The sequence below is a fragment of the Hypomesus transpacificus genome, chromosome 11 (genome assembly GCF_021917145.1).
Source record: "Hypomesus transpacificus isolate Combined female chromosome 11, fHypTra1, whole genome shotgun sequence".
In the NCBI taxonomy this organism is placed as follows: domain Eukaryota; kingdom Metazoa; phylum Chordata; class Actinopteri; order Osmeriformes; family Osmeridae; genus Hypomesus; species Hypomesus transpacificus.
Window position 1 is genome coordinate 19,172,300 of NC_061070.1, and position 25,412 is coordinate 19,197,711.

The 25,412-nt window shown below is 52.1% G+C and overlaps 1 protein-coding gene across 2 annotated transcripts; it reads left to right on the plus strand.

Annotated features, from left to right (window-relative positions):
• The first annotated feature begins 177 nt into the window (after positions 1–177).
• On the plus strand, positions 178–24,874 carry LOC124473555 (striatin-like). Of its 2 annotated transcripts, XM_047029117.1 has the most exons (18): positions 178–523; positions 7,318–7,421; positions 8,831–8,904; positions 10,876–10,954; positions 13,202–13,372; positions 13,797–13,932; positions 14,100–14,340; positions 16,049–16,159; positions 19,807–19,950; positions 20,102–20,238; positions 20,499–20,674; positions 21,291–21,338; positions 21,426–21,547; positions 22,567–22,734; positions 22,934–23,074; positions 23,339–23,440; positions 23,593–23,679; positions 23,992–24,874. In XM_047029117.1, the coding sequence occupies exons 1-18, from the start codon at positions 311–313 to the stop codon at positions 24,159–24,161; spliced, it is 2,424 nt and encodes an 807-aa protein (XP_046885073.1). In that variant the 5' UTR covers positions 178–310; the 3' UTR covers positions 24,162–24,874. The 2 variants fall into 2 exon arrangements, with proteins under 2 accessions (XP_046885073.1, XP_046885074.1); XM_047029118.1 differs by lacking the exon at positions 16,049–16,159.
• Positions 24,875–25,412: the final 538 nt, after the last annotated feature.

Sequence of the window (25,412 nt, forward strand, 5' to 3'; positions counted from 1 at the left end):
TGTTTATGTTGTGAAGTGTCATGCAATTTTGGGGGGGCAACGCTTCGAGTCTGCGAGCACTGTGTGTTCACCGTGTGGCCCGCGAGCAGAAGAGCTCGGGGACTGTATTTTCTCCGGTACTACAGCACGCTGGGGGCGTGACCTCTCCGCCTGACGTCATCCTGTGACTAGCTGTCAGAAAGTGAGTTCATTCCCGTAGCCGACATAGACGAGCTAGGTCGATACTTTTTGTCCTTCCGCTAGCTAGTTGTAGTCAAAGACCTCACGAATAACCACAAACGGCTTCTCCTTCTTTAAACCGAGCCCGGCCATGGACGAACAGGCAGGGCCCGGTGTTTTCTTCAATAACAACAACAATTCTATTTTACCCGGTGGAGGAAAAGGACCGTTGCCCGACGGGGACGCTGGGGAGGCGGCTCGAGCCCAGTATAGCATCCCGGGGATTTTGCACTTCCTGCAGCACGAATGGGCCCGATTCGAAGTGGAGAGGGCACAATGGGAGGTGGAGCGGGCTGAATTACAGGTAAACACAATGGATGAATCATTCACTGGAGCATGTGTATTTGCAGTGTTTTCAGGATAGGACCTTAGCTATGTATTACAGTAAGAGGGGAATGCGTTGCACAAATTGATTGTTTCCGTTAGCATCAGCTAGCTTGCTAGCTAATTAATGTTGCCACACAGCGCCCCCTGCCCTTAGCGTAGTCGGCAGCACATGCTACAATACAAAACAGAAAATAGTAATTTAAAATGACTTGGGCTGTCCCGCGGTGTTCCGTTTTGTTAGATTTTTTCAGTTAAATTGTAAAAAATCAACGGCTTAAAAGAACCTAAGTTTGTGATAAACGTTATGCATTTCTAAGTAGTAAAATTCGATTACATTAATGTATAGTCTAAGATAGCTTGGAACTCAGAAGGTGGTTATAGATTACTCTGCCCCATTATCTAAGGGGAGTCCTATATGTTAAAGATTGAGACGTACACTTTGAGCAATGCACTATTCCATTATACTTCTATATTTGCTTGTTTATGAAGAATAATGTTCGGTAATATCCGTTCTGCCCTGTACGTGTTCGACTTGCTTGTAGGGAAACGAAGTGATCCACTGTCTGAGCTACCAGAGCGCGGTACTAGGAGATCGTATTCCGCCCTTCTTGTAAGAAGATCGCTAAAGGTCGTAGCTAGCTAATGCAAATTACGTCAGAGTAGACTTTTATCGTACCCCTGTAACAATCATTTGTGATCATTGATTAGTCTCCTCAAAAATGTGTCAGTTAATAATATAGTAATCCCTGCAGCGGTCAAGACAGTACAGTACTAAAGTACTACAATTATCTGTCTGTTGTCTCTTCAGTCACCACATCCGACCGTCATTACAGGGTGTTATACTAACTCACACAAACCACAATCAATCTGAAGTCTTTTAGGGATCGTTTGATATTTAGAACAGCACTTGCTTTCGTGTCTCGCTTCCTTTATCCGCTTACGGAGGTATCATTGCAGTATTGTATCATGGCAAGTAAATCAAATGCTACTATTTTAGACAAAGCTTGTTCAGGAGTTGCTTTGGAATGTGGTGTATCCAGCTTGTCAGCGGAGCATCACGGGCAGAGCCACTCCCCTCATTGATTCAGCTGAGTGTAGATCTACCGTTTTTATTTAATTTATATTTTTTAACTTCCTCAAATTCTAATCAAACAGTCTGACATCGAGTCCACCTGATCTCGTTATATCACTTCTCTGCGTTCCCCTATCAGACTTGTCCCGGGCTGTGGCTGACATGAGTTTGACGGCTATAGGGAGTCAATTAATTGACTGACCTTTGTCCTGTTTGTCAGATGAGAAAAGGACTGCGCTTTCATTTACAACCCTGCGAGAGGACAGGGTTTGAACTTGGATGTGACAGGAGGTGTTTGTGTGGTGGACAAAGACGTGTTGACTGTAAGTCAGATTAAGGAGGCACTGGATAAGTGTGTTTATTTTTAATTAGTGGAGTACACATTGTGGGCTGTTGACTTAAACTCTGATTAACACAGATCCCCCCAGGGCTTGATTGATGAGGCTGGGTTTAGTTAGGTTCCAGAATGCTTCCTCAGCCCTATAGTCTCTCTCTCTCTCTCTCTCTCTCTCTCTCTCTCTCTCTCTCTCTCTATCTCTCTCTCTCTATCATTCTATCTCTCTCTCTCTCTCTCTCTCTCTCTCTCTCTCTCTCTCTCTATCATTCTATCTCTCTCTCTCTCTCTCTATCATTCTATCTCTCTCTCTCTCTCTCTCTCTCTCTCTCTCTCTCTCTCTCTCTCTCTCTCTATCATTCTATCTCTCTCTCTCTCTCTATCATTCTATCTCTCTCTCTCTCTCTATCATTCTATCTCTCTCTCTCTCTCTATCATTCTATCATTCTATCTCTCTCTCTCTCTATCATTCTATCTCTCTATCTCTCTCTCTCTATCATTCTATCTCTCTCTATCATTCTATCTCTCTCTATCATTCTATCTCTCTCTATCATTCTATCTCTCTCTCTCGAGGGGAAATCCCTCCACTAAGGAGTATCTCCTTGCCAAAACTGATCAGTCGGCAGCCCAAGTGTGACACCCGGAGAAGGTCAAAGGTGACTCAGGGTGTCAGGTAGCTCCATTCAGGATGAGAGGCTGAACTTCAAGTTTCCGTTCATTCAGGACTTTAGGTCTCATTCATAGGACAGAAAACTGGTTGTGGTTTACTTCCTGGATTACGACCTGGTAGTTAATGGTCGGAAGTAGTGCCAGGACACTGGTGTTGGTGTGATTGGCAGTGAGGTGACTATGTCTGACCCTCAAGCTTAGGGAAGCGGTGGGGAAGGGAGCGCTCATGCGTGAGTTACAGGAAGTTAAGACATCAGTAGGCCTGAAGCCTGAGGTACGATGACAGCTACAGTTCTGCTGCTGATGGAAGAGGAAGGCTGTGTTGAACGCTTGCATCACACACACACACACACACACACACACACACACACACACACACACACACACTCTCTCTCACCACCCACATGTAAGGTGTTGGGTGGCTCTGTGTGTTAGCTCCAGCACCAGGCTGTGGTTAGTTCTGCATGCTCACGGTGGGAGAGCATGAAAAACACACTGAAAGCCAGTAAGTAAGAACTCTAAATTTCAACTGGGGCACGTTTTTGATCTTTCGGTAAAAATCAACCCAGGGAGACTGTCAGGACAGCAGGTGGTCTCAAAACAGGTTAACTGCTGTCCCTTGGAGATAAGGAGTTTTATTCCTCTGTGCTCTGGTCCACTGTCCTTCTGGAGTCAGACCAGATAGCCTCCATCCTCAGTGTTTCTGAAAACAGTCTAGTCTTCAGGGTTAGATCTTCCCTCCTGCCTCACCATTCACACGTACAGCCCTGGCTGTGTGTGTAAGTGAGACAGCTGGCCCCTTGCGAGGCAGAGCTGCCTTCCTCTCAAGTCTTCAGTCATAAGACGCCAATCTGTCAGAGCCGGAAATGTGTGTCCACCAGCACAAACCGGGGGCTTGATCTTGTGTGTGCTCCCCCGGTTGGGCTTTATCCATTTGGGTTGTTTTCAAGATGTTTTCTTTGTTGGGTGGAGGGGGGTTTCTGGTTTTTAGCTGTTTGGGGGTATTGGTTTCCCTGACTCTGGGATCGATTGTGATGAAATATTGGTTGAAAAATCTGCTTCTCTCTGGCTGTCCAGGAATGACTTGCTGGTCCGACAGCAGAGCCGACGGCTGGTTAGCATCGACAGCAGAGCCGAAGGCTGGTTAGCATCGACAGCAGAGCCGGAGGCTGGTTAGCATCGACAGCAGAGCCGGAGGCTGGTTAGCATCGACAGCAGAGCCGGACGCTGGTTAGCATCGACAGCAGAGCCGAAGGCTGGTTAGCATCGACAGCAGAGCCAAAGGCTGGTTAGCATCGACAGCAGAGCCGGAGGCTGGTTAGCATCGACAGCAGAGCCAAAGGCTGGTTAGCATGGCATTAACGGTGACACTGACTAGAGAGAGCTTGAAGGGCGAACTGCTTTTCTTCCATACCTGAGCTTGACAGACTTTCTGGATGATAGAAATGTTTTCCTCACACCTTTATTGATGTTTCGTAACATCGTGCCCCTTGTTCACCCTGGTCTGGTCCTAGAGCCCCTCGACAACGCCTGTGTTTGAGTTCCTCACCTGCAGGGGGGGTCTCTGGGGGAGGGGGGGGGGGGGGGTTCGCTGCAGGAGGATCCTCGTTGATTCTCAAGTTTCTGTGGTCAATCTGCAGCTGGGTCTCTCCCGGACCCCACCAGTGTGTTTGCGTGTGTGTGTGTTTTCTGTTGCAGTAAAAGCCTTCTACAGAAGCTGCCAAGCTGTCTTTTTCCTTGATAAGGACAACTCCTTTATTTCAACAGCCCGGCCTCTCCTGGTATTGTCCTAAAAGTGTTTCCACCGAAGAGCTCAATCGGTGTGGGTTAATAATTGATCGAGCAGTCAATGCGTTTAACCATTGACTTGAAAATGACCTGATTGTTATTCCCCCCCCCATTTGCCCAAGTCAGGTTGACATTGGCTAAGAGTCCAGGAAGCCTTCCCAGCTGCTAGTGCTAGGAGCGTGCTACTCCTGAGTTGTGCTGGCGTCAGGGCTATTCTCCCTGGCGCACTCGGCTCTCCTGTCTCCTCTCTTGTTTTGCTGCCCTTGTCTGTCTGTGCTAGAGTGATGGAATGCGTGGAATGTACTTGGCTTGCTATCGGGTCGGCCATCTTTGTGCTCCTGGGGTTGTATCTGTGACAGAGTGAATCCTCTATAAGGCCTGCATGGCTGTTTTCCTTGGAAGTTAGCCTGTTGTTGAGTTCTTAGATTTGTTGTTTTTGTTTGTGATACAGCCAGCATATTCAGAGCTGAGTTTTGTGTTCAGCTCTGTAGGGGTGTGATAATGGGTGGGGATGGAGTGAGATCAGCGTGGGGATGGAGTGAGATCAGCGTGGGGATGGAGTGAGATCAGCGTGGGGATGGAGTGAGATCAGCGTGGGGATGGAGTGAGATCAGCGTGGGGATGTGGTGAGATCAGCGTGGGGATGTGGTGAGATCAGCGTGGGGATGTGGTGAGATCAGCGTGGGGATGGAGTGAGATCAGCATGGGGATGGAGTGAGATCAGTGTATCTGTCCAGTCGTTCTGATATCCCTGAGCCACTAACAGAGTTAGCTCTGTCTCTGCTAAATGGCCTTATTGTGTTTTAGCCTCCGTTGGCCGTGATGCAAAACCAGTCTGGGAGAAAACACGTCTGGAATGCTCGAAACCTCCACCCAGGATCCCGTTTGGTTGAGGACAGAAAGGAGGGTTTTTCCCTTTGTGCGTTTGTCGAGGGGATTTTTCCGATGGCATGTTGCAAGGCGGTGTGACGCTCGCCTCGTCAGCTTGGCGTCCCCTCACCAACGATGCGCAGAATGTGACGGCGTAGTTCGACTAATGATTCGATTTCCTTGCTCGGAGTTGTTTCCTTTAGCTTTCTCTTTGATGTCTCCACCTACAGATCTCTGTCTCTCTGATGTCTCCACCTACAGATCTCTGTCTCTCTGATGTCTCCACCTACAGATCTCTGTCTCTCTGATGTCTCCACCTCCAGATGTCTGTCCCCAGCCAGCGTCTGTCTCCTGGGTGGTCTGGTCCCTTCCCTGCAGGCCTGCCCCCCTCCCTGCAGGCCTGCCCCCCTCCCTGCAGGCCTGCCCCCTCCCTGCAGGCATGCCCTCCAACAAGCTCTGCTCCTAGTCTTAACCCTTAGGAGAACAGCAGGAAACACAGTGGTAGGCTAGGCTAACCTGACCCTTGGTACTGTTGGTGGTTAGGGCTGGGCGATATATAATTATTGCGATATTATCGCTAATATTCGAGATATCGCCCAGCCCCTAGACTAGTTTGGAGGGAGTTGTGTGTGAAGAAGCTCACATTGTTGAGATGATGCAGTGAGGGGCTGAGTCATGCTTGCAGACAGCATCAGAGCTTCCTTCAACACCTCCATCATCCTCCCACATGAAGAGGGAGTCATTCAGCTTCTCATTGTCCTTTTGCTTGACGTCTCGCTTGCCCCAGTTCCTGCAGTGATTTAAGCAAGCTATTGTTGTCATGACAAGTGACAAGGACAGTAAGTACTGACATGCTAATCCCTAAACTCTGGAGCCCTGGGAGGACTCAGTGCTGCAGTCTGGATTATCAACCTGCCATGGGGGGAAACTAACTTTTTTGTCCACCAGCAAGTGAATGTTCATAATATTCCCGCCTGGGGAGGGTGACTTGGCTGGAGGGTCCTGGTGTACCAGGGGGGACCTCTGCTGAGTGGCAGGGTGCTGGTGTCCTAAGGGAGACCTCTGCTGAGGTGGAGGGTGCTGGTGTCCCAGGGGAGACCTCTGCTGAGGTGGAGGGTGCTGGTGTCCCAGGGGAGACCTCTGCTGAGGTGGGGGTTTGATGTTGGGCTGTTTGGTCTGGCGGACACAGGTTGTTGCTGCCAGGGTGTTGGTGATGTCATTCTGTCTGTGAGGGGCTGGACTGTGGTCAGAGTCTGGGAAGCCTGTGGGACTGTGTCTGTCTCAGAGTGTGTGACGTGTGTGTTTGAGAGAGTGTGTTTGTGTGTGTGTGTTTGACAGAGTGGGTGGGTGTGTGTTTATGTGTGTCTGTGTCAAGAGTATGTCTGTCAGTGTGTGTGTGTGTGTGTGTGTGTGTGGGATCAAGTGATGTAATTCTGAGTCAGACTGCATGAACAGCTGCTGCCTATTACTGTAGGAGGACACTGGTGTGGAGGAGGAGGCAGGCAGGGATGAAGAACAAGCACATTCAAATACAACTTCACTGGCTTTTTTCCTCTTTTCATTTGGCAACATGGCTGCATATTGATTTGATATAGACCTATTTTTGTCTCTGTGGAGGCAAGGTCTTTGGAACATTTGTTACAAGCCTCCCATGCAGTTTGTGTGCCGTAGTCTACAATCAAAGCCAAACTGACGATTGCACTGTTCTGGGCTGAAATGTTATTACTGTCTGTGTCTCAGACCTATCCCAATCTACTACATATCATCTGGGTTTTCAACATAACCTGAACCTTAATCCCTCACTCGGGCATTCACTGCATTCCATTGCTTCGGGACAAATTCTTCCAGGGAAACATGTTTGCAGACATACAGGCCCTTGAGGTAGAATTTTAGGAATCCACATGAGTAATCCAGAACGTGATGCTTTTCAGGGGTTCTGAAGAGGTGTTGAATGATGAGTAATCCAGAACGTGATGCTTTTCAGGGGTTCTGAAGAGGTGTTGAATGTTTCTCACTTTGGGGTTTGTTTGTTTTGCAGGCCCAGGTCGCCTTCCTGCAGGGGGAGAGGAAGGGGCAAGAGAACCTGAAGCAGGATCTGGTCAGGAGGATCAAGATGCTGGAGTACGCCCTCAAACAGGAGAGGTTAGAGCCTGCCGTCTGCATTCACACACCTAACACACCTCAACACCACACACACCTCAACACCACACACACCTCAACACCACACACACCTCAACACCTAACACACCTCAACACCACACACACCTCAACACCACACACACCTCAACACCACACACACCTCAACACCACACACACCTCAACACCACACACACCTCAACACCACACACACCCTCCTACTCTCCCCTCCTCCTCTCCCTTCCTCTCCTCCTCTCCTCTCCCCTCCTCCTCTCCTCCCCCTCCTCTCTCCCCTCCTCCTCTCCTCCCCTCTCCTCCTCCTCCCCTCATCCTCTCCCCTCCTCTCCCTTCCTCTCCTCCTCTCCCTTCCTCCTCTCCCCTCCTCCTCTCCCCTCCTCCTCTCCCCTCCTCCTCCCCTCCCCTCCTCTTCTCCTCTCTCCTCCTCTCCTCCTCTCCTCCTCCCCTCCTCCTCTCCTCTACTCCTACTCCCCTCCTCTCCTCTCCCTTCCTCTTCTCCCCTCTCCTCCTCCCCTCCTCCACCCCCTGGAGCACCACGGTGTCAGGCCGCTGCTGCATGTTTCCATGGTAACACCAGTGACACACATTGCATTTCCCCGTCTGTGTTCCGGATGGCTGCACGCTGAAACTGGGATATGATGTCATTCTCCCTCCCTCCCACCCTCCCTCCCTCTCCCCCTCCCTTTCTCCTTCTTCTCATCTCTCCCCAGCCTCCCCCTTCTTATCACTCACAGAAATTGAAATACTTTTTTCAGTTTTGGTCCTCTGAAGAGAGCCTTATTTGTTATTGTGTGTCATTGTTGAATTTGTTTATTTATTTAAGGGAACTAACTGATATTTCTTTGAATACCCAGATTCAGATAACTTATTTGGTTAATAATAGTTTGATACAGCAAACCCCCACATCGCTCATTTCTCTGCCTCTTATGAACGTGATATGAGGCTAGGCTTGAGTGTCTCACCCTCCTTAGAACTGGTCTGTTATCCCTGGTTGCTTAGCAACAGGTCCTGTCGTGTAAAGACCTCAGGGGAAACGGTGCTGAAGAAGGCAGGGTGTTCCCAATTTACCAGGAATTTGATAGCTGGAGTGTTCCTTGATCCTCATGGGAGCTGTGCAGAGGGAGGTACTGGGTCGGGCATTTAGCCCTCAGAGTACACACACACACACACACCTGGGCAGTGCATGCTTCTGATAAGGACGTGTGCGTTCATGCAGACAGCTCTTTTTCATGAGAAGCACCAAGTGGACAGCATGTGTCACTGCACTCTCAGAAACCTGCCACGCCAGTAGAATCATGGGCTCAGTCAAGTTCTAAAGAGCAAAAGGCTTTTTCTGAAATTGTTCTGAAAATTATAGTGATCATAATCTTTTGTTCTGATTCCTTTCTCCTCATCAGGGCAAAGTACCACAAGTTAAAATACGGAACAGAGTTGAACCAAGGTGACATGAAGCCCCCGAGCTATGACTCTGGTAAGTCGACCGTTGCAGCACCACACCTTCCCTCCTGGTGATGAATCATGTTCAGCATTATTAAACCACCTTTTGTCACACAATTTCTGTGTTGATTTATGAAAGAGTTGTCTAGGTTTCCCTCATGTTGGGTCTTGTCTAAACCGACGGGTTCATTCCAGTGTCTTTTCCATGTGAACCGATCCACTAGATGAATCAGGCTTCATGTCAACAGCGTTGGAACTGACACTGCTGAATCCCCTTCAGTCGGAGGTCTCGTCTGTGTCAGCACTATTGCACAGGAAGCACCTCCTCCCATCACTAGTTTGTATTCTCACCCCATCTCTGTTCACAGGGGCTTCTAGGCACCAGCGCTTTGAAGTGTGGACAGAGAAGGAGAGGGAGGAAGGAATGAGAGAGAGGGGGGGGGGGGGGGTGGACAGAGGGCAAGGGAGAAGGAAAGAGAAAGGGAGAAAGTTAGGGGGAGAGTGAGGCAGAGGGAGAGGGAGGCAGAGGGAGAGGGAGGCAGAGGGAGAGGGAGGCAGAGGGAGAGGGAGAGGGAGAGGGAGAGGGAGAGGGAGAGGGAGAGGGAGAGGGAGAGGGAGAGGGAGAGGGAGAGGGAGGCAGAGGGAGAGGGAGGCAGAGGGAGAGGGAGAGGGAGAGGGAGGCAGAGGGAGAGGGAGGCAGAGGGAGAGGGAGAGGGAGAGGGAGAGGGAGAGGGAGAGGGAGAGGGAGAGGGAGAGGGAGAGGGAGAGGGAGGCAGAGAAGGAGAGAGAGTGAGGCCGAGAGAGAGAGTGAGGCAGAGAGAGGGGCAGAGAGTGAGGTAGAGGCAGAGAGAGGTGTTGGGTTAAGAGGTGACGGGGTGTGTGGGGTAGCTGTGTGTGTGAGGGTGCACCTGCCTGCCCCCCCTCCAGACACAGCCTCATTTACCCCCCATTAGCACACGTCTGCTCTTACTCTACTGGATGAATGAACAAGACATCATCCCCCCAGGGCCCTCATCCCCCAGGGCCCTCATCCCCCAGGGCCCTCACCCAGGGCCCTCACCCCCCAGGGCCCTCATCCCCCAGGGCCCTCACCCAGGGCCCTCACCCCCCAGGGCCCTCACCCCCCAGGGCCCTCACCCCCCAGGGCCCTCACCCCCCCAGGGCCCTCACCCCCCAGGGCCCTCATCCCCCATGGCCCTCACCCTGGGGGGCTGGGGGCTGGCCTGGGGTGTGGACAGTCTTCCAGGCTCTGCAGACTGGAATGGTTTGGGCATCAGCTTTTTGTTAGCACAGCAAATACGTCATGTCGTCGTAAGACCAGTTTAAAGCAGCACAGGAATTAGGATGAATAAGAAGCGTCATGAAATATTGAGCTTCTCTACAGCGACTGTGTTGCTGTTTCAGTTTGAGCAGAGAGGATGAGCTCCCTAATGTGCTAGGTGTATGATGTGGGTTCTTGGTTGTGTTGAAGCTTTCAGATGGTTCTCTGGGGTCGAATCACGTCTTCTTTATCCCCTCAGTCCTGCTGGTGTTGGTAACACATTCAGAATTTGACTCTAAAAACCTAAATAACATAATGAAGCCTTACTCAGCCGGATAACTGGGCTGCATTTGACTTCACTTGACTGACATTGATGGGGGCTTGAGGGAAGGTTATACTTGCACGGAAAATCAGAAGTTAAAAGTCAATTAAGTTTCACAACGGTAATTGTATGTGGATATTTCCGTTGCAGCCGGGCTCCGAGGGCCTACAATAAGTACCAGTGTAGCTAGTTTCAACAGAGGAAACTCCCACTATTTAGAGCAGATGAGCGTCGATCATGTTCCACAGCCCCCAGGAGCTCAGCATGTTTTGACTTGGAAAAACAATCCAGAGATGTTTTGCAGAGTTGCTGCTGCAGTGTGACATCTCCAGTGGACTGTGTGTGCAGAGTGGGGTCACTGTTGTGTCTGCTGTGCGGTCATCTCTGTGTTCTGTGCTGTGTGGTCATCTCTGTGTTCTCAGAGGAAGCCAACGAGAACGAGACCACAGGTTCTCTCAACAACCAGCTGTCCTGGAGACAGGGTCGACAGCTCCTCAGACAGTAAGTAGAGTCACACATACAGTGCCCTCCAAAAGTATTGGAACAGTGAGGCGAATTCCTTTATTTTTGCTGTAGACTGAAAACATTTGGGCTTGACATCAAATAATGAACGTGAGACCAGAGATCAACGTTTCAGCTTTTATTTCCAGGTATTTACATCAGGATCTGATGCACAACTAAGAAAATATCACATTTTGTTTGAATCCACCCAATTGTCATGTGATCAAAAGTATTGGAACAGATATACTTAAAACATATTTAAGTGAATAAGACTTAATATTTAGTTGCAAATCCTTAGCTTTCAATAACTGCAGCAAGTCTGTGACCCATTGACGTCACCAAACTTTTGCATTCTTCCTTTTTGATGCTTTCCCAGGCTTTCACTGCAGCCTCTTTCAGTTGTTGTTTGTTTTGTGGGGTTCCTCCCTTCAGTCTCCTCTTAAGCAGGTAAAATGCATGCTCTATAGGGTTTAAGTCTGGAGATTGACTTGGCCAGTCTAATACCTTCCATTTCTTGCCCCTGATGAACTCCTTTGTTGTTTTGGCAGTGTGTTTTGGGTCGTTATCTTGCTGCATGATGAAGGCTCTGCCAATCAGTTTGGTTGCATCTTTCCTTAAATTGGCAGACAAAATGTTTCTGTAGACTTCCGAGTTCATTTTGCTGCTGCCATCATGTGTTACATCCTCAATGAAGATTAATGAGCCCGTCCCAGAAGAAGCCATGCAAGCCCAAGCCATGACATTACCTCCACCGTGTTTCACAGATGAGCTTGTGTGTTTGGGATCATGAGCAGTTCCTTTCTTTCTCCAAACTTTAGCCTTTCCATCACTTTGGTAAAAGTTAATCTTTGTCTCATCAGTCCATAAAACTTTGTCCCAGAATTTTTGAGGTTCATCTCTGTACTTTTTGGCAAATTCCAGCCTGGCCTTCCTATTCTTCTTGCTAATGAGTGGTTTGCATCTTCTGGTGTAGCCCTTGTACTTTTGTTCATGAAGTCTTCTGCGAACAGTAGATAATGATACCTTCCCTCCTGCCATCTGGAGGTTGTTGCTGATCTCACTAACAGTTGTTTTAGGGTCTTTCTTTACAGCTCTCACAATGTTTCTGTCATCAACTGCTGATGTTTTCCTTGGTCTACCTGTTCGACGTCTGTTACTTAGTACACCAGTAGTTTTCTTCTTCTTCAGGACATTCCAAATGGTTGTACTGGCTATGGCCAATGTTTCTGCAATGGCTCTGATTGATTTTCCATCTTCTCTAAGACTCACAATTGCTTGTTTTTCACCCAAAGACAGCGCTCTGGTTTTCATGTTGTTTTCACCTCTGAATACAGTCTGCATAGACAAAACCTATCTTACCCAATCTGAACCTGAGTGTAGACATTCAGTGGTATTTATTGATTGAATAATGTATGTAATAGGACACACCTGGGCAACAAAACACACCTGTCAGTCACATGTTCCAATACTTTTGCTCACGTGACAAATGGGTGGGTTCGAACAAAAAGGTGATATTTTCTAATTTGTGCATCAGATCCTGATGTAAATACCTGGAAATAAAAGCTGAAACGTTGATCTCTGGTTTCACATTCATCGTTTGATGTCAAGCCCAAATGTTTTCAGTCTACAGCAAAAATAAAGGAATTGGCCTCACTGTTCCAATACTTTTGGAGGGCACTGTATATACACACACATACATACAGACACAGACACATCTAACTGCTACAGGGACACATCTAACCCTGCTACAGGGACACATATAACCCTGCTACACAGCCTCTCTCACGATGGGCAGTTCAGCTAGCAGGGTCCAGCAGCAGAGAGGTGCCAGACAGGGCTGGGAGGACCAGCCAGCTAAGTGTCTGGCAAGAGAGCATGGAGAGCAGCGCCCTCACCTGGACAACACTGTCATTACACACTCTCCTCCCCCTGCTCTCCCCCTCCTGCTCTCTCCTCCTCCTCCTGCTCTCCTCCTGCTCTCCTCCTCCTGCTCTCCCCCTCCTGCTCTCCTCCTGCTCTCCTCCTCCCCCTGCTCTCCTCCTGCTCTCCTCCTCCTGCTCTCCTCCTCCTGCTCTCCTCCTCCTGCTCTCCTCCTCCTGCTCCTCCTTCACCATTTTGAGAATTACAAATATGCAGATTTTTCAAGCCATTTATTCCCCCCACCCCTCCAAAACATTTCTTTCCAAAACATCTTCCTCCAGTGTTCCCTGGTGGTGCTCCCCAGACTGACCAGGTGTGTGGTTGCAGGTACCTGCAGGAGGTGGGCTACACAGACACCATCCTGGATGTGAAGTCCCAGAGGGTACGCTCCCTGCTCAACCTGGCCGGAGACGGGGCAGGCCGGTCGGGGGACAGGCCCGGGGCGGAGCCCCTGGTCAACGGCACCGACACAGCCACTAGGGGCCCAGGGCCGGCAGGGTGAGGAAGCACATCTTGTTATGGAGAACCTGTTTCAAAACCTTGTTTCTCTCATTTAACTGTGTGCGCGTGTGTGTGTGTGTGGGGGGGGGGGGTGTGTGTGTGTGTGTGTGTGTGTGTGTGTGTGTGTGTGTGTGTGTGTGTGTGTGTGTGTGTGTGTGTGTGTGTGTGTGTGTGTGTGTGTGGGGGGTGTGTGTGTGTGGGGCGTGTGTGTGTGGGGCGTGTGTGTGTGTGTGTGTGTGTGTGTGGGGTGCGTGTGTGGGGGGTGTCTGTGTGTGTGTGTGTGTGTGTGGGGTGTGTGTGTGTGTGTGTGTGTATGTGGGGGGGGGGGGTGTGTGTGTGTGTGTGTGCGCGTGCGTGTGTGCGTGTGTGTGTGGGGGGTGTGTGTGTGTGTGCATGTGTGTGTGTGTGTGTGTGTGAGCAGGACAGCAGAGCTGTCTGACTCCAGTGCTGTGTTGGAGGCCTTCAGGTTCATTGAAAGTGCCGCAGCAGATTTCAGCGATGAAGATGAAGACGAGGAGAACGAGGGGAGAGACCGGACCATCATGGAGTCAAGGACGGTGAGAAGCTTGACACACACACACACACCTGCACACAAACACACCTGGACAAACACACACACACCTCCACACCCACACACCTGCACACACACACACACCTGCACACACACACACACCTGCACACACACACCACACTATTAAGTTAACCTTCTGTGCATGTGCTGCAGATCCTTAGGAAGAAGCCTTCTTCGTCATCTCCCACTGTGTCTACCAGCATGGACACCACTGTGTCTACCAGCATGGACACCACTGTGTCTACCAGCATGGACACCACTGTCCTCCCTAGCATGGACACCAGCGAGGACCCGGACACAGACGAGGTTATGAAGGGCTTCGACTTCCTGTCCAGCCCCGACGACATGGACACCTCCCCAGAGTCCAGGAGCGCTGGGGACGGGACTGACTGGGGTGAGACGGGGGGGCAGGGGGACGGAGGGGTGGGGTGTGACGGGGGGGTAGGGGGACGGAGGGGTGGGGTGTGACGGGGGGTAGGGGGACGGAGGGGTGGGGTGGGGACGGGGGGTAGGGGGGACGGAGGGGTGGGGTGAGACAGGGGGGGCAGGGGGACGGAGGGGTGGAGTGTGACAGGGGGGGCAGGGGGACGGAGGGGTGGGGTGAAACAAGGGGGGCAGGGGGACGGAGGGGTGGGGTGTGACAGGGGGGGCAGGGGGACGGAGGGGTGGGGTGAAACAAGGGGGGCAGGGGGACGGAGGGGGTGGGGTGAGACGGGGGGGCAGGGGGACGGAGGGGTGGGGTGAGACAGGGGGGGCAGGGGGACGGAGGGGTGGGGTGAGACGGGGGGGCAGGGGGACGGAGGGGGTGGGGTGAGACGGGGGGGGCAGGGGGAAGGAGGGGGTGGGGTGTGAAGGGGGGGTAGGGGGACGGAGGGGGTGGGGTGAGACAGGGGGGGCAGGGGGACGGAGGGGTGGAGTGTGACAGGGGGGGCAGGGGGACGGAGGGGTGGGGTGAAACAAGGGGGGCAGGGGGACGGAGGGGTGGGGTGTGACAGGGGGGGCAGGGGGACGGAGGGGTGGGGTGAAACAGGGGGGGCAGGGGGACGGAGGGGTGGGGTGAGACGGGGGGGGGGGCAGGGGGACGGAGGGGTGGGGTGAGACAGGGGCCATAAGCCATTCATCACTCAAATATTTCAAACTGAACAAAAAATGAGACACTTATCTTTAGGTAGTTTCATTTTGCCCAAGAACACAGCCTGTCAGGAGAAGATCCAAGAGTTTAGTTTGAATTCATTTAGCCAGTTTCCTCCTACTGTAGCTGTTTGAGAAAAGCTGCTTTTGGTTCCCAGTCTTCACAGCACTGTTGTTCATCCTCCATGTGTCCCTCCATGCACCACCATGAGTCCACTCAGTTTGTCTGGATTAACCTTCTTCCATTGTTGGTTCTCAGCCCTCCTAACCCTCCTGTGGCACCACCCTGCCTGTTCCACCCGTGTTTGTGTCTGAGAATCAACTGATCAATCTGATTCTCTCTTGTGACTGTGTCTGTTAAGGTCCCACCAAGCCCTTTAGATATCCTTAGTGGTCTGTCGGCCTGTTCCTATTTAAAGGTCCTGGTATGCTTTAAAAACGAGTGTACATTTGAATTGACAAGGACGCAAGGATGTTTGAACGTGCTGAAGTGACACAACAGCCCTCGTTCTAGACACGTTAACGGGCGTTGGAAGCAGAGAGCCGGTGGCCGAGGGCACATTTTCAGTCGGTGACCCCTGACCCCTGTCCTCTGTCTCGCACCCAGGGGGCAACTCAGGACTCGCTGCCATGGTGACAGCGTCTCTCCCCCTTAAACAGAGATGCCCCCGTCCACCCTGCAGGGCCCACTGAGCCTCCCTCCTCAAGGCCTCCTCCTTGTTTACAAGCCTGGTCTCCAGGTGCTGTTAGGACCGGGTGTCCTGACTGGTCTCCAGGTGCTGTTAGGACCGGGTGTCCTGACTGGTCCTGGAGACTAGAGGCTAGAGGCTGGAGGCTAGAGGCTGGCCCCAGAGGGAGGGAAGGCTAGACCCTCCAGGACAGTGGCAGTGTGAGGCTGCCCTCGCCCCTAGTGGGCCCCAGCAGGGCTGCAGCTGAACTGCCTCTCGGTCTGGTTTTGTCCCCCTGTGTAGAGAAGGACGAGCAAGGTCCCATGTCTGAGGCCTGGGACGTGGACCAGGGCCTGATTACCAAACTCAAGGAGCAGTACAGGAAGGAGCGCAAGGGGAAAAAGGGGGTGAAGAGTAAGTTCTCTCTGGCGTCCCTGCCTCCCTCCTCTCCCTCTAAAGCCTGAGTTTGACAAGATTCATATCAAAGAAAAAGAAAAACTCAAATCAGAAAAAGGCATCTTCGCCCTCTCTCCTCATCTTCTATTCAAGCCTCTCATTCTCCTGCCTTCCTTCCACTCAGCACAGCTCTGGCCACAGCCATGTGTGTGTGTGATGTGTGTGTGTGTGTGTGATGTGTGTGTGTGATGTTTGTACCCCTGGTGTCTTTCATCTCTGTTCTGTTTTGGCGCTGTACTTTCCTTGCATGTCCCCTGTCCTGTCGTCTCCTGTCCTGTTAAAACAACCCATTTCAACCACTTCCTGAAGCCTTAAACTCAGACACCATCATCTGTATAGTGTTCCCTAGTACCCAAAACCTGCTCATGTCATCATCATCATCACAGTTTTTAGTATCTTTCAAACTTACAGGTAGTTTAGCAGTTTCAAATCAATTCCAGTAAAAGCCTTCACCTGTGTGAACCCCAGTGCAGTCAGCAGAACATCCCTGTACTGATGGAGTTGTGTTTAGACCAAACTATGCTTTCCTTCGCTCTGCTGCAGCGCTGTAACCACAGGCGGAAATCCCTGGTAGTATGGGGGGAACGCCCCCTCCCCCCCCCAATCCTGGGAAAAATATGATTCCCCCCCAATATATCACTGTAAACATAACTACGTAGTTTTGAATATGAATAATATGCATTGAAGGCATTATAGACACAAGCTTAACATAGGCTGTGTTACAATACCACATATGGTCTGTCAATATAATTGTGCCCCCCCTCCCCCAAGTTGCCATCAGATTTTCTCCCCTGGCTGTAGCAACGACACAGCAGCTACACAGCAGCGACAAACTGGTGTACACCTGCTCACTCCCTCACCACCTTCTGGTTCTTCATTTTCAGCAGATTAGATCATCTGAGCTTTTTTCCCCATCGCTGCTTTACCTTCACCTCTCCAGTGGTCTTGATCTACCTTGCTTGCTGGCTCCCTGCTGTGGATGTGTGTGGGGGGGTTATCAGGGACATCAACTCAGCACCGTTTAAGGGCTGCACTTAGCTGTGCCCCCTCTACCTCACCAACAGACCTGGTGACTGATCTGCCCCCTCCTGCATCCTACATCACTTCTCATCCCTTTTCAGTTCAGTTCAATGAGCCTCCGGACTCTCTGCCTCACGCCTCCCTCTTCTGTATCTTCATGACCTTTTAACATCCAAATAAATCCTTTCTTACCGCACACGGCTCTCATTTTCTGTATGTCTCTCTCTCCTCTCTGTATGTCTCTCTCATCTCTGTATGTCTCTCTCTCCTCTCTGTATCTTTCCTCTCTGGATGTCTCTCCTCTCTGTATGTCTGTCTCACCTCTCTGTATGTCTCTCTCACCTCTCTGTATGTCTCTCTCTTCTCTCTGTATGTCTCTCCTCTCTGTATGTCTCTCTGTCCTCTTTGTATGTCTCTCTCTTCTCTATGTCTTTCTCCTCTCTGTTTGTCTCTCTCTCCTCTCTGTATGTCTCTTTCTTCTCTCTGTATGTCTCTCTCTCCTCTCTGTATGTCTCTTTCTCCTCTCTGTATGTCTCTTCTCTCTGTATGTCTCTCTCCTCTTCTCTCACTCTCTCTCCTCTCTGTATGTCTCTCCTCTCTGTATGTCTCTTTCTCCTCTCTGTATGTCTCTCTCCTCTTCTCTCACTCTCTCTCCTCTCTGTTTGTTCTTCTCTCCTCTCTGTGTCTCTCTCCTCTTCTCTCTGTATGTCTCTCTCCTCTTCTCTCTGTATGTCTCTCTCCTCTTCTCTCTGTATGTCTCTCTCCTCTTCTCTCTGTATGTCTCTCTCCTCTTCTCTCACTCTCTCTCCTCTCTGTATGTCTCTCTCCTCTTCTCTCTGTATGTCTCTCTCCTCTTCTCTCTGTATGTCTCTCTCCTCTTCTCTCACTCTCTCTCCTCTCTGTTTGTTCTTCTCTTCTCTCTGTATGTCTCTCTCCTCTTCTCTCACTCTCTCTCCTCTCTGTATGTCTCTCTCCTCTTCTCTCTGTATGTCTCTCTCCTCTTCTCTCACTCTCTCTCCTCTTCTCTCTGTATGTCTCTCTCCTCTTCTCTCACTCTCTCTTCTCTCTGTATGTCTCTCTCCTCTTCTCTCACTCTCTCTCCTCTTCTCTCTGTATGTCTCTCTCCTCTTCTCTCACTCTCTTCTCTCTGTATGTCTCTCTCTTCTTCTCTCACTCTCTCTCCTCTTCTCTCTGTATGTCTCTCTCCTCTTCTCTCACTCTCTCTTCTCTCTGTATGTCTCTCTCCTCTTCTCTCACTCTCTCTTCTCTCTGTATGTCTCTCTCCTCTTCTCTCACTCTCTCTCCTCTTCTCTCTGTATGTCTCTCTCCTCTTCTCTCACTCTCTCTTCTCTCTGTATGTCTCTCTCCTCTTCTCTCTGTATGTCTCTCTTCTCTTCTCTCTGTATGTCTCTCTCCTCTTCTCTCACTCTCTCTCCTCTTCTCTCTGTATGTCTCTCTCCTCTTCTCTCACTCTCTCTTCTCTCTGTATGTCTCTCTCCTCTTCTCTCACTCTCTCTTCTCTCTGTATGTCTCTCTCCTCTTCTCTCACTCTCTCTTCTCTCTGTATGTCTCTCTCCTCTTCTCTCTGTATGTCTCTCTCCTCTTCTCTCTGTATGTCTCTCTCCTCTTCTCTCACTCTCTCTCCTCTTCTCTCTGTATGTCTCTCTCCTCTTCTCTCACTCTCTCTCCTCTTCTCTCTGTATGTCTCTCTCCTCTTCTCTCTGTATGTCTCTCTCCTCTTCTCTCACTCTCTCTCCTCTTCTCTCTGTATGTCTCTCTTCTCTTCTCTCACTCTCTCCTCTTCTCTCACTCTCTCTCCTCTTCTCTCTGTATGTCTCTCTCCTCTTCTCTCTGTATGTCTCTCTCCTCTTCTCTCACTCTCTCTCCTCTTCTCTCTGTATGTCTCCTCTTCTCTCACTCTCTCTCCTCTTCTCTCTGTATGTCTCTCTTCTCTTCTCTCACTCTCTCTCCTCTTCTCTCACTCTCTCTCCTCTTCTCTCTGTATGTCTCTCTCCTCTTCTCTCTGTATGTCTCTCTCCTCTTCTCTCACTCTCTCTCCTCTTCTCTCTGTATGTCTCTCTTCTCTTCTCTCACTCTCTCTCCTCTTCTCTCACTCTCTCTCCTCTTCTCTCTGTATGTCTCTCTCCTCTTCTCTCTGTATGTCTCTCTCCTCTTCTCTCACTCTCTCTCCTCTTCTCTCTGTATGTCTCTCTTCTCTTCTCTCACTCTCTCTCCTCTTCTCTCACTCTCTCTCCTCTTCTCTCTGTATGTCTCTCTCCTCTTCTCTCACTCTCTCTCCTCTTCTCTCTGTATGTCTCTCTTCTCTTCTCTCACTCTCTCTCCTCTTCTCTCACTCTCTCTCCTCTTCTCTCTGTATGTCTCTCTCCTCTTCTCTCTGTATGTCTCTCTCCTCTTCTCTCACTCTCTCTCCTCTTCTCTCTGTATGTCTCTCTCCTCTTCTCTCTGTATGTCTCTCTCCTCTTCTCTCACTCTCTCTCCTCTTCCTCCAGCTCAGTGTTTGCTGATCTGGTTTTCCCTGCTGTTGGAACAGCAGAACAGTAACCCTCGCCCTGTAACCCTAACAGGGCCAAACCGCTCCAAGCTGCAGGACATGCTGGCCAACCTGAGAGACACGGAGGACCCATCCCCCATGCAGTCCTCTGCCTCACCCCCCGCCCGGCCCAGCGCACCCAGGACCGCCGAGCAGGACACCATCCGGACGGACGAAGGTATCGTGCCCCACATCACTCTTACCCCCTCCCCCAAGAGGGGCAAACACACGCACACACATCCCACATGGACACCTGCAGAATTACAACTCTGCCCCTCTTTCAAGCTAATCGTTCATCACTCACTTACACTTGTTTGTCTGTTCCCCAGTGGAGGCGCTGACATTCCCCCCGACCTCGGGCAAGTCGTTCATCATGGGGGCAGACGAGGCCCTGGAGACTGAGCTGGGGCTGGGGGAGCTGGCCGGCCTCACCGTGGCCAACGAGGCCGACAGCCTCGCCTACGATGTGAGTAGCTGACGCTGAAATCCCGTCACCACGACAACGCTCCTCTCTCCCTCCTGCCCCTCCCCTCTCCCTCCTGCCCCTCCTCTCTCCCTCCTGCCCCTCCTCTCTCCCTCCTGCCCCTCCTCTCTCCCACCTGCCCCTCCTCCTCCTGCCCCTCCTCTCTCCCTCCTGCCCCTCCTCTCTTCCTCCTGCCCCTCCTCTCTCCCTCCTTCCCCTCCTCCTCCTGCCCCTCCTCCTACATGCCTTGTGTGTCTCGTCAGATCGGCAACAACAAGGACGCCCTGAGGAAGACATGGAACCCCAAGTTCACGCTGCGGAGCCACTTTGACGGGGTTCGAGGCCTGGCCTTCCACCCCCGGGAGCCCCTGCTGGTGACGGCCTCTGAGGACCACACCCTGAAGCTGTGGAACCTGCAGAAGACTGCTCCTGCCAAGAAGTAAGAGCCCTGTCCTGATAGGCTGCCAGGAGGGCACCAGCACACTGACTGGGGCTTCTCTGATAGGCTGTCAGGAGGGCACCAGCACACTGACTGGGGCTTCTCTGATAGGCTGTCAGGAGGGCACCAGGACACTGACTGGGGCTTCTCTGATAGGCTGTCAGGAGGGCACCAGCACACTGACTGGGACTTCTCTGATAGGCTGTCAGGAGGGCAACAGGACACTGACTGGGGCCTCTCTGAGTCATCTCTCAGCTTTTATCCGGAATGACGTACAAGTAATGGAATCAGATTTTTTTGTGTAGCCCTTTTTACAAGTGCTGTCAGAAAGGGCTCACATACGGCCCTAGAACTGCACCTCAACCATCCTGAACCCTGAAGGATGGTGCATGTTGAAGTATGTCAGCTGAGATGTGTCTTGAGTGTTTGGGACAAGCCAGACTGATTCTCTCCCTCTCTTTCTGTGTCTCCCTTTCTGTGTGTGTCTCTCTCTCTCTCTCTCTCTCTCTCTCTCTCTCTGTGTCTCTCTCTCTCTCTCTCTCTCTCTCTGTCTCTTTCTCTGTGTGTCTCTCTCTCTCTCTCTCTCTCTCTCTCTCTCTCTCTCTCTCTCTCTCAGGAGTACATCTTTAGATGTGGAGCCCATCTACACATTCAGAGCTCACAGGTCCAAGATTTAATCGTTTTAAATCGTTTTTTAAAGCACTCAGTTCTGAGAGAGTGTTGTGAGTGACGTCCTGTATGCTTGCTGTAGGGGGGCGGTGCTGTGCGTGGTGATGAGCAGCTCAGGGGAGCAGTGCTTCAGTGGAGGGGTGGATGGAACCATCCAGAGCTGGAACACCCCCAACCCCAACATCGATCCCTACGACTCCTACGGTAACCACAACCTCCCTCCCTCCAGCCCTCCCTCCAGCCCTCCCTCCAGCCCTCCCTCCAGCCCTCCCTCCAGCCCTCCCTCCAGTCCTCCCTCCAGTCCTCCCTCCCTCCAGCCCTCCCTCCAGTCCGCCCTCCCTCCCTCCAGCCCTCCCTCCAGCCCTCCCTCCAGCCCTCCCTCCAGCCCTCCCTCCAGTCCTCCCTCCCTCCAGCCCTCCCTCCAGTCCTCCCTCCCTCCAGCCCTCCCTCCAGTCCTCCCTCCAGTCCTCCCTCCTTCCCTCCCTCCCTCCAGCCCTCCCTCCAGTCCTCCCTCCCTCCAGCCCTCCCTCCAGCCCTCCCTCCAGTCCTCCCTCCTTCCCTCCCTCCAGCCCTCCCTCCAGCCCTCCCTCCAGCCCTCCCTCCAGTCCGCCCTCCCTCCAGTCCGCCCTCCCTCCAGTCCTCCCTCCCTCCTTCCCTCCAGCCCTCCCTCCAGCCCTCCCTCCAGTCCTCCCTCCCTCCTTCCCTCCAGCCCTCCCTCCAGCCCTCCCTCCAGCCCTCCCTCCAGCCCTCCCTCCAGCCCACCCTCCAGCCCACCCTCCAGCCCTCCCTCCTTCCCTCCCTCCAGCCCTCCCTCCAGCCCGCCCTCCCTCCAGCCCTCCCTCCAGCCCTCCCTTCAGCCCTCCCTCCAGCCCTCCCTCCTTCCCTCCCTCCTTCCCTCCCTCCAGCCCTCCTTCCCTCCCTCCAGCCCTCCCTCCAGCCCTCCCTCCTTCCCTCCCTCCAGCCCTCCCTCCAGCCCTCCCTCCCTCCAGCCCTCCCTCCAGCCCTCCCTCCAGCCCTCCCTCCAGCCCTCCCTCCAGCCCTCCCTCCAGCCCTCCCTCCCTCCAGTCCTCCAGCCCCCCGAGAAACATGGCTGCTCAGTCAGCGAGTTAGAGATTGATTAATTATCCAATGCCAGGCATAAGAAGTAACATGGTCTCTTTGTCTCTGTGTGTGTGTGTCTCTGTCTCTCTCTCTCTCTGTGTGTGTGTTTCTGTGTGTAACAGAGCCGTCGGTCCTGCGGGGGGCGCTGTGTGGACACTCTGACTCTGTTTGGGGCCTGGTGTACAGTGCTGCTCACCAGCGCCTGCTGTCCTGCTCAGGGGACGGCTCCCTCAGGCTGTGGGACGCCAGCGGCACGGGCCCCGCCCTCACCACCTTCAACCACAGCAAAGGTGGGCTGAGCGCTAGGGGGGGAAGTCTGTGGAAGCTGTAACGTGTTTAGCTTGTGGTGCCACCTAGAGGTGGAAGAGGGGGACTGCAGCAGACTCGTCACTGAGAGGCTGTGTGATTGAGGTGCTTTTTGTTTCTTTCTCCTCTCGCTGTCTCTCCCTCCCTCCCTCTCTCCCCCTCTCCCTCCCTCTCTCTCCCCAGAGCTGGGTATTCCCTCCTCGGTGGACCTGGTGAGCACTGACTCCGCCCACATGGTCACCTCCTTCACCAGCGGGCAGGTGGGGCTGTTCAACATGGAGACTCAGCAGCTGGTCCTGAAGCTGGAGTCCACCCTGGAGCCAGGTACCACACACACACACACACGCTCATGTACACCACACACACACACACACAACTGTAAAGCAATACGGAATACTTTTGGAATACTTTTATTATTTTTCCCCGTTCCCCTGGATCAGTTAGACGTAGACTTTCTCACAAATCATAAAAGCCTCTGCTCAATAAGCCCCTCAGTACAGACTGCTGCTGTGTGTTTGGGTGGACTGGGACTGTTCAGGCAGGGCAGGTTGGGATGGAGGTAAGTGTTTCTTCTCTCTCTCTCTCCAGGTACGCCCTGCCAGATCAACAAGGTCCTGAGCCACCCCACCCTCCCCATCACCATCACCGCCCAGGAGGACCGACACATCAAGTTCTTCGACAACAACACAGGTACAGGAGGTAGCAGAGATGCACCACCAGCCCCTGTCTCTGTAGAGATACAACACCAGCCCCTGTCTCTGTAGAGATACAACACCAGCCCCTGTAGAGACAGCGTTTGAAGTGAACAGCTGGTGTATTGTGGTGTTTGTGTTTGACTCCAGGGAAGCTGACCCACTCCATGGTGGCTCACCTGGACGCTGTGACAAGCCTCGCCGTCGACCCCAACGGCCTGTACCTGATGTCTGGCAGTGAGTGCTACTGTTACATACTTACACCTAGCTCCCACTGGAACAGGCATCTCTGGATGATGGTCTTTGTGAAGCTGCTTGATCACTTCTGATCCTTGATCTCATGCTTTGTTGTCTGTCGCTTTGGGTGAAGGACTTTGCTGAATGAGAAGAATGTAAATGTAACATGCTTCTACTTTCAGTTTAATAGCCACCTGGTATGGCTTTCCTTCTGTTTTAACCCTCTCTCTGATCTTCCTCTCCTCTCCCTTCTTCTCCTCCATCCATCCCTCCCTCCTCCCTCCTCCTCCCCCCTCTCCTCTCCTCCCCCAGGTCACGACTGCTCCATACGTCTATGGAACCTGGAGACCAAGACCTGCATCCAGGAGTTCACCGCCCACAGGAAGAAGTTTGAGGAGTCTATCCACGACGTGGCGTTCCACCCGTCCAGGTGCTACATCGCTAGCGCCGGCGCCGACGCCCTCGCCAAGGTGTTCGTATGACGAGGAGCTTCCTCCTCAAGCCCCGCCCTCAGCCTAACACAGGGACCAATAGAGACAGAGGAGGGGCGGGACGTTCAGGCGTGGGGCCTATCCCTGCCACGTCCTGATTGAACTGGCGTACCGTGTAGCCAATCGCCTCGGCCGAGCCCTGCCTCAGTGAGGGGGGCCAGGGTGCGGCTCTCTGGGAGGCTGAGGAGATGAGAGCCGCTCTGAACTCCCTGCTGCCGTGCTACCATCCAGGCAGGCCTGGGTGTAACCACAGACCTCCCCCCTCTCCCCCTGCCTCCACTCCTCCCCTCTTGGGTCCAGCTCATCACCCTTCCTGCCTCCACCTCCACGGCCCCCTTGCCTCATCCCCTACTGCCTCTTTTTCCTCACCCTCCAGCTCCACAGCCCCCTGCCTCACACCTCCTGCCTCCAGCTCCACGGAGCCCCTGCCTCGCAGCCCTTCTGCCCCCTCTCCTGGCACTGGGCTTGCTGTCAGACTAACGGGAGGCTGACCTCTCCCCTCTCCTCCAGGTCAGGGACAGGGTCAGGGTTGTGCGTATGTGGAAATGTGGGGTACTAAAAGCTTTCTGCCTCACGCTGTTCTCCGTCTCCACGGAAACTGCCCCTGTCCTCCTGCCCTTGCTTTCCTTTTTAAACACTTGTCAACAATTGTGCCTTTGCTTTAGAAAGGTCTTGACATTTTATTTTACCAGGCATCGTTTTCGGGGGGGGGGGGTTGGGTGGGTGGGGGGGGACGGGCGGTTGGGGGGGTGGACAGAAAATTGGAGAGGGAAAGATCGTCACAATGGTGTCCATTTTAACAAAATATTGGATGTAAAATTACAAATACTTATAAAATATATATTCAGTCTTAAAACCTTATTGTGCTGGGTGAGTTTGACTCTGGATAGTGTGGTTGTGGAAAGCTCTGGCAGATTAAACAGAGCCGTTGCGTATGTTGCCTGTTTGTTAGAAAGTTCAAGAGAATTGTACACTTTGTAAAATGACAAACCCATGTCTCCAAACAAACCATTGTGTTCCATGATTGTGTGTATGTGGGAAGAGTTGGGCAGTTTGGGTTTGAATTGAGAGGAGTGGGCTGGCCAGCCACGTGGACTTTGTTCCTTATCCTATTAGACAGAACAACTCAAGTGTATGTTTGCACAGAACTAAAGAGGTATTTGAAATAATATGAGATGATATTACAAGCTAAGAGAGGAGAGCCCAGAGAGTTTTAAGATCAGTATTTCTCTTAGAGGAGGG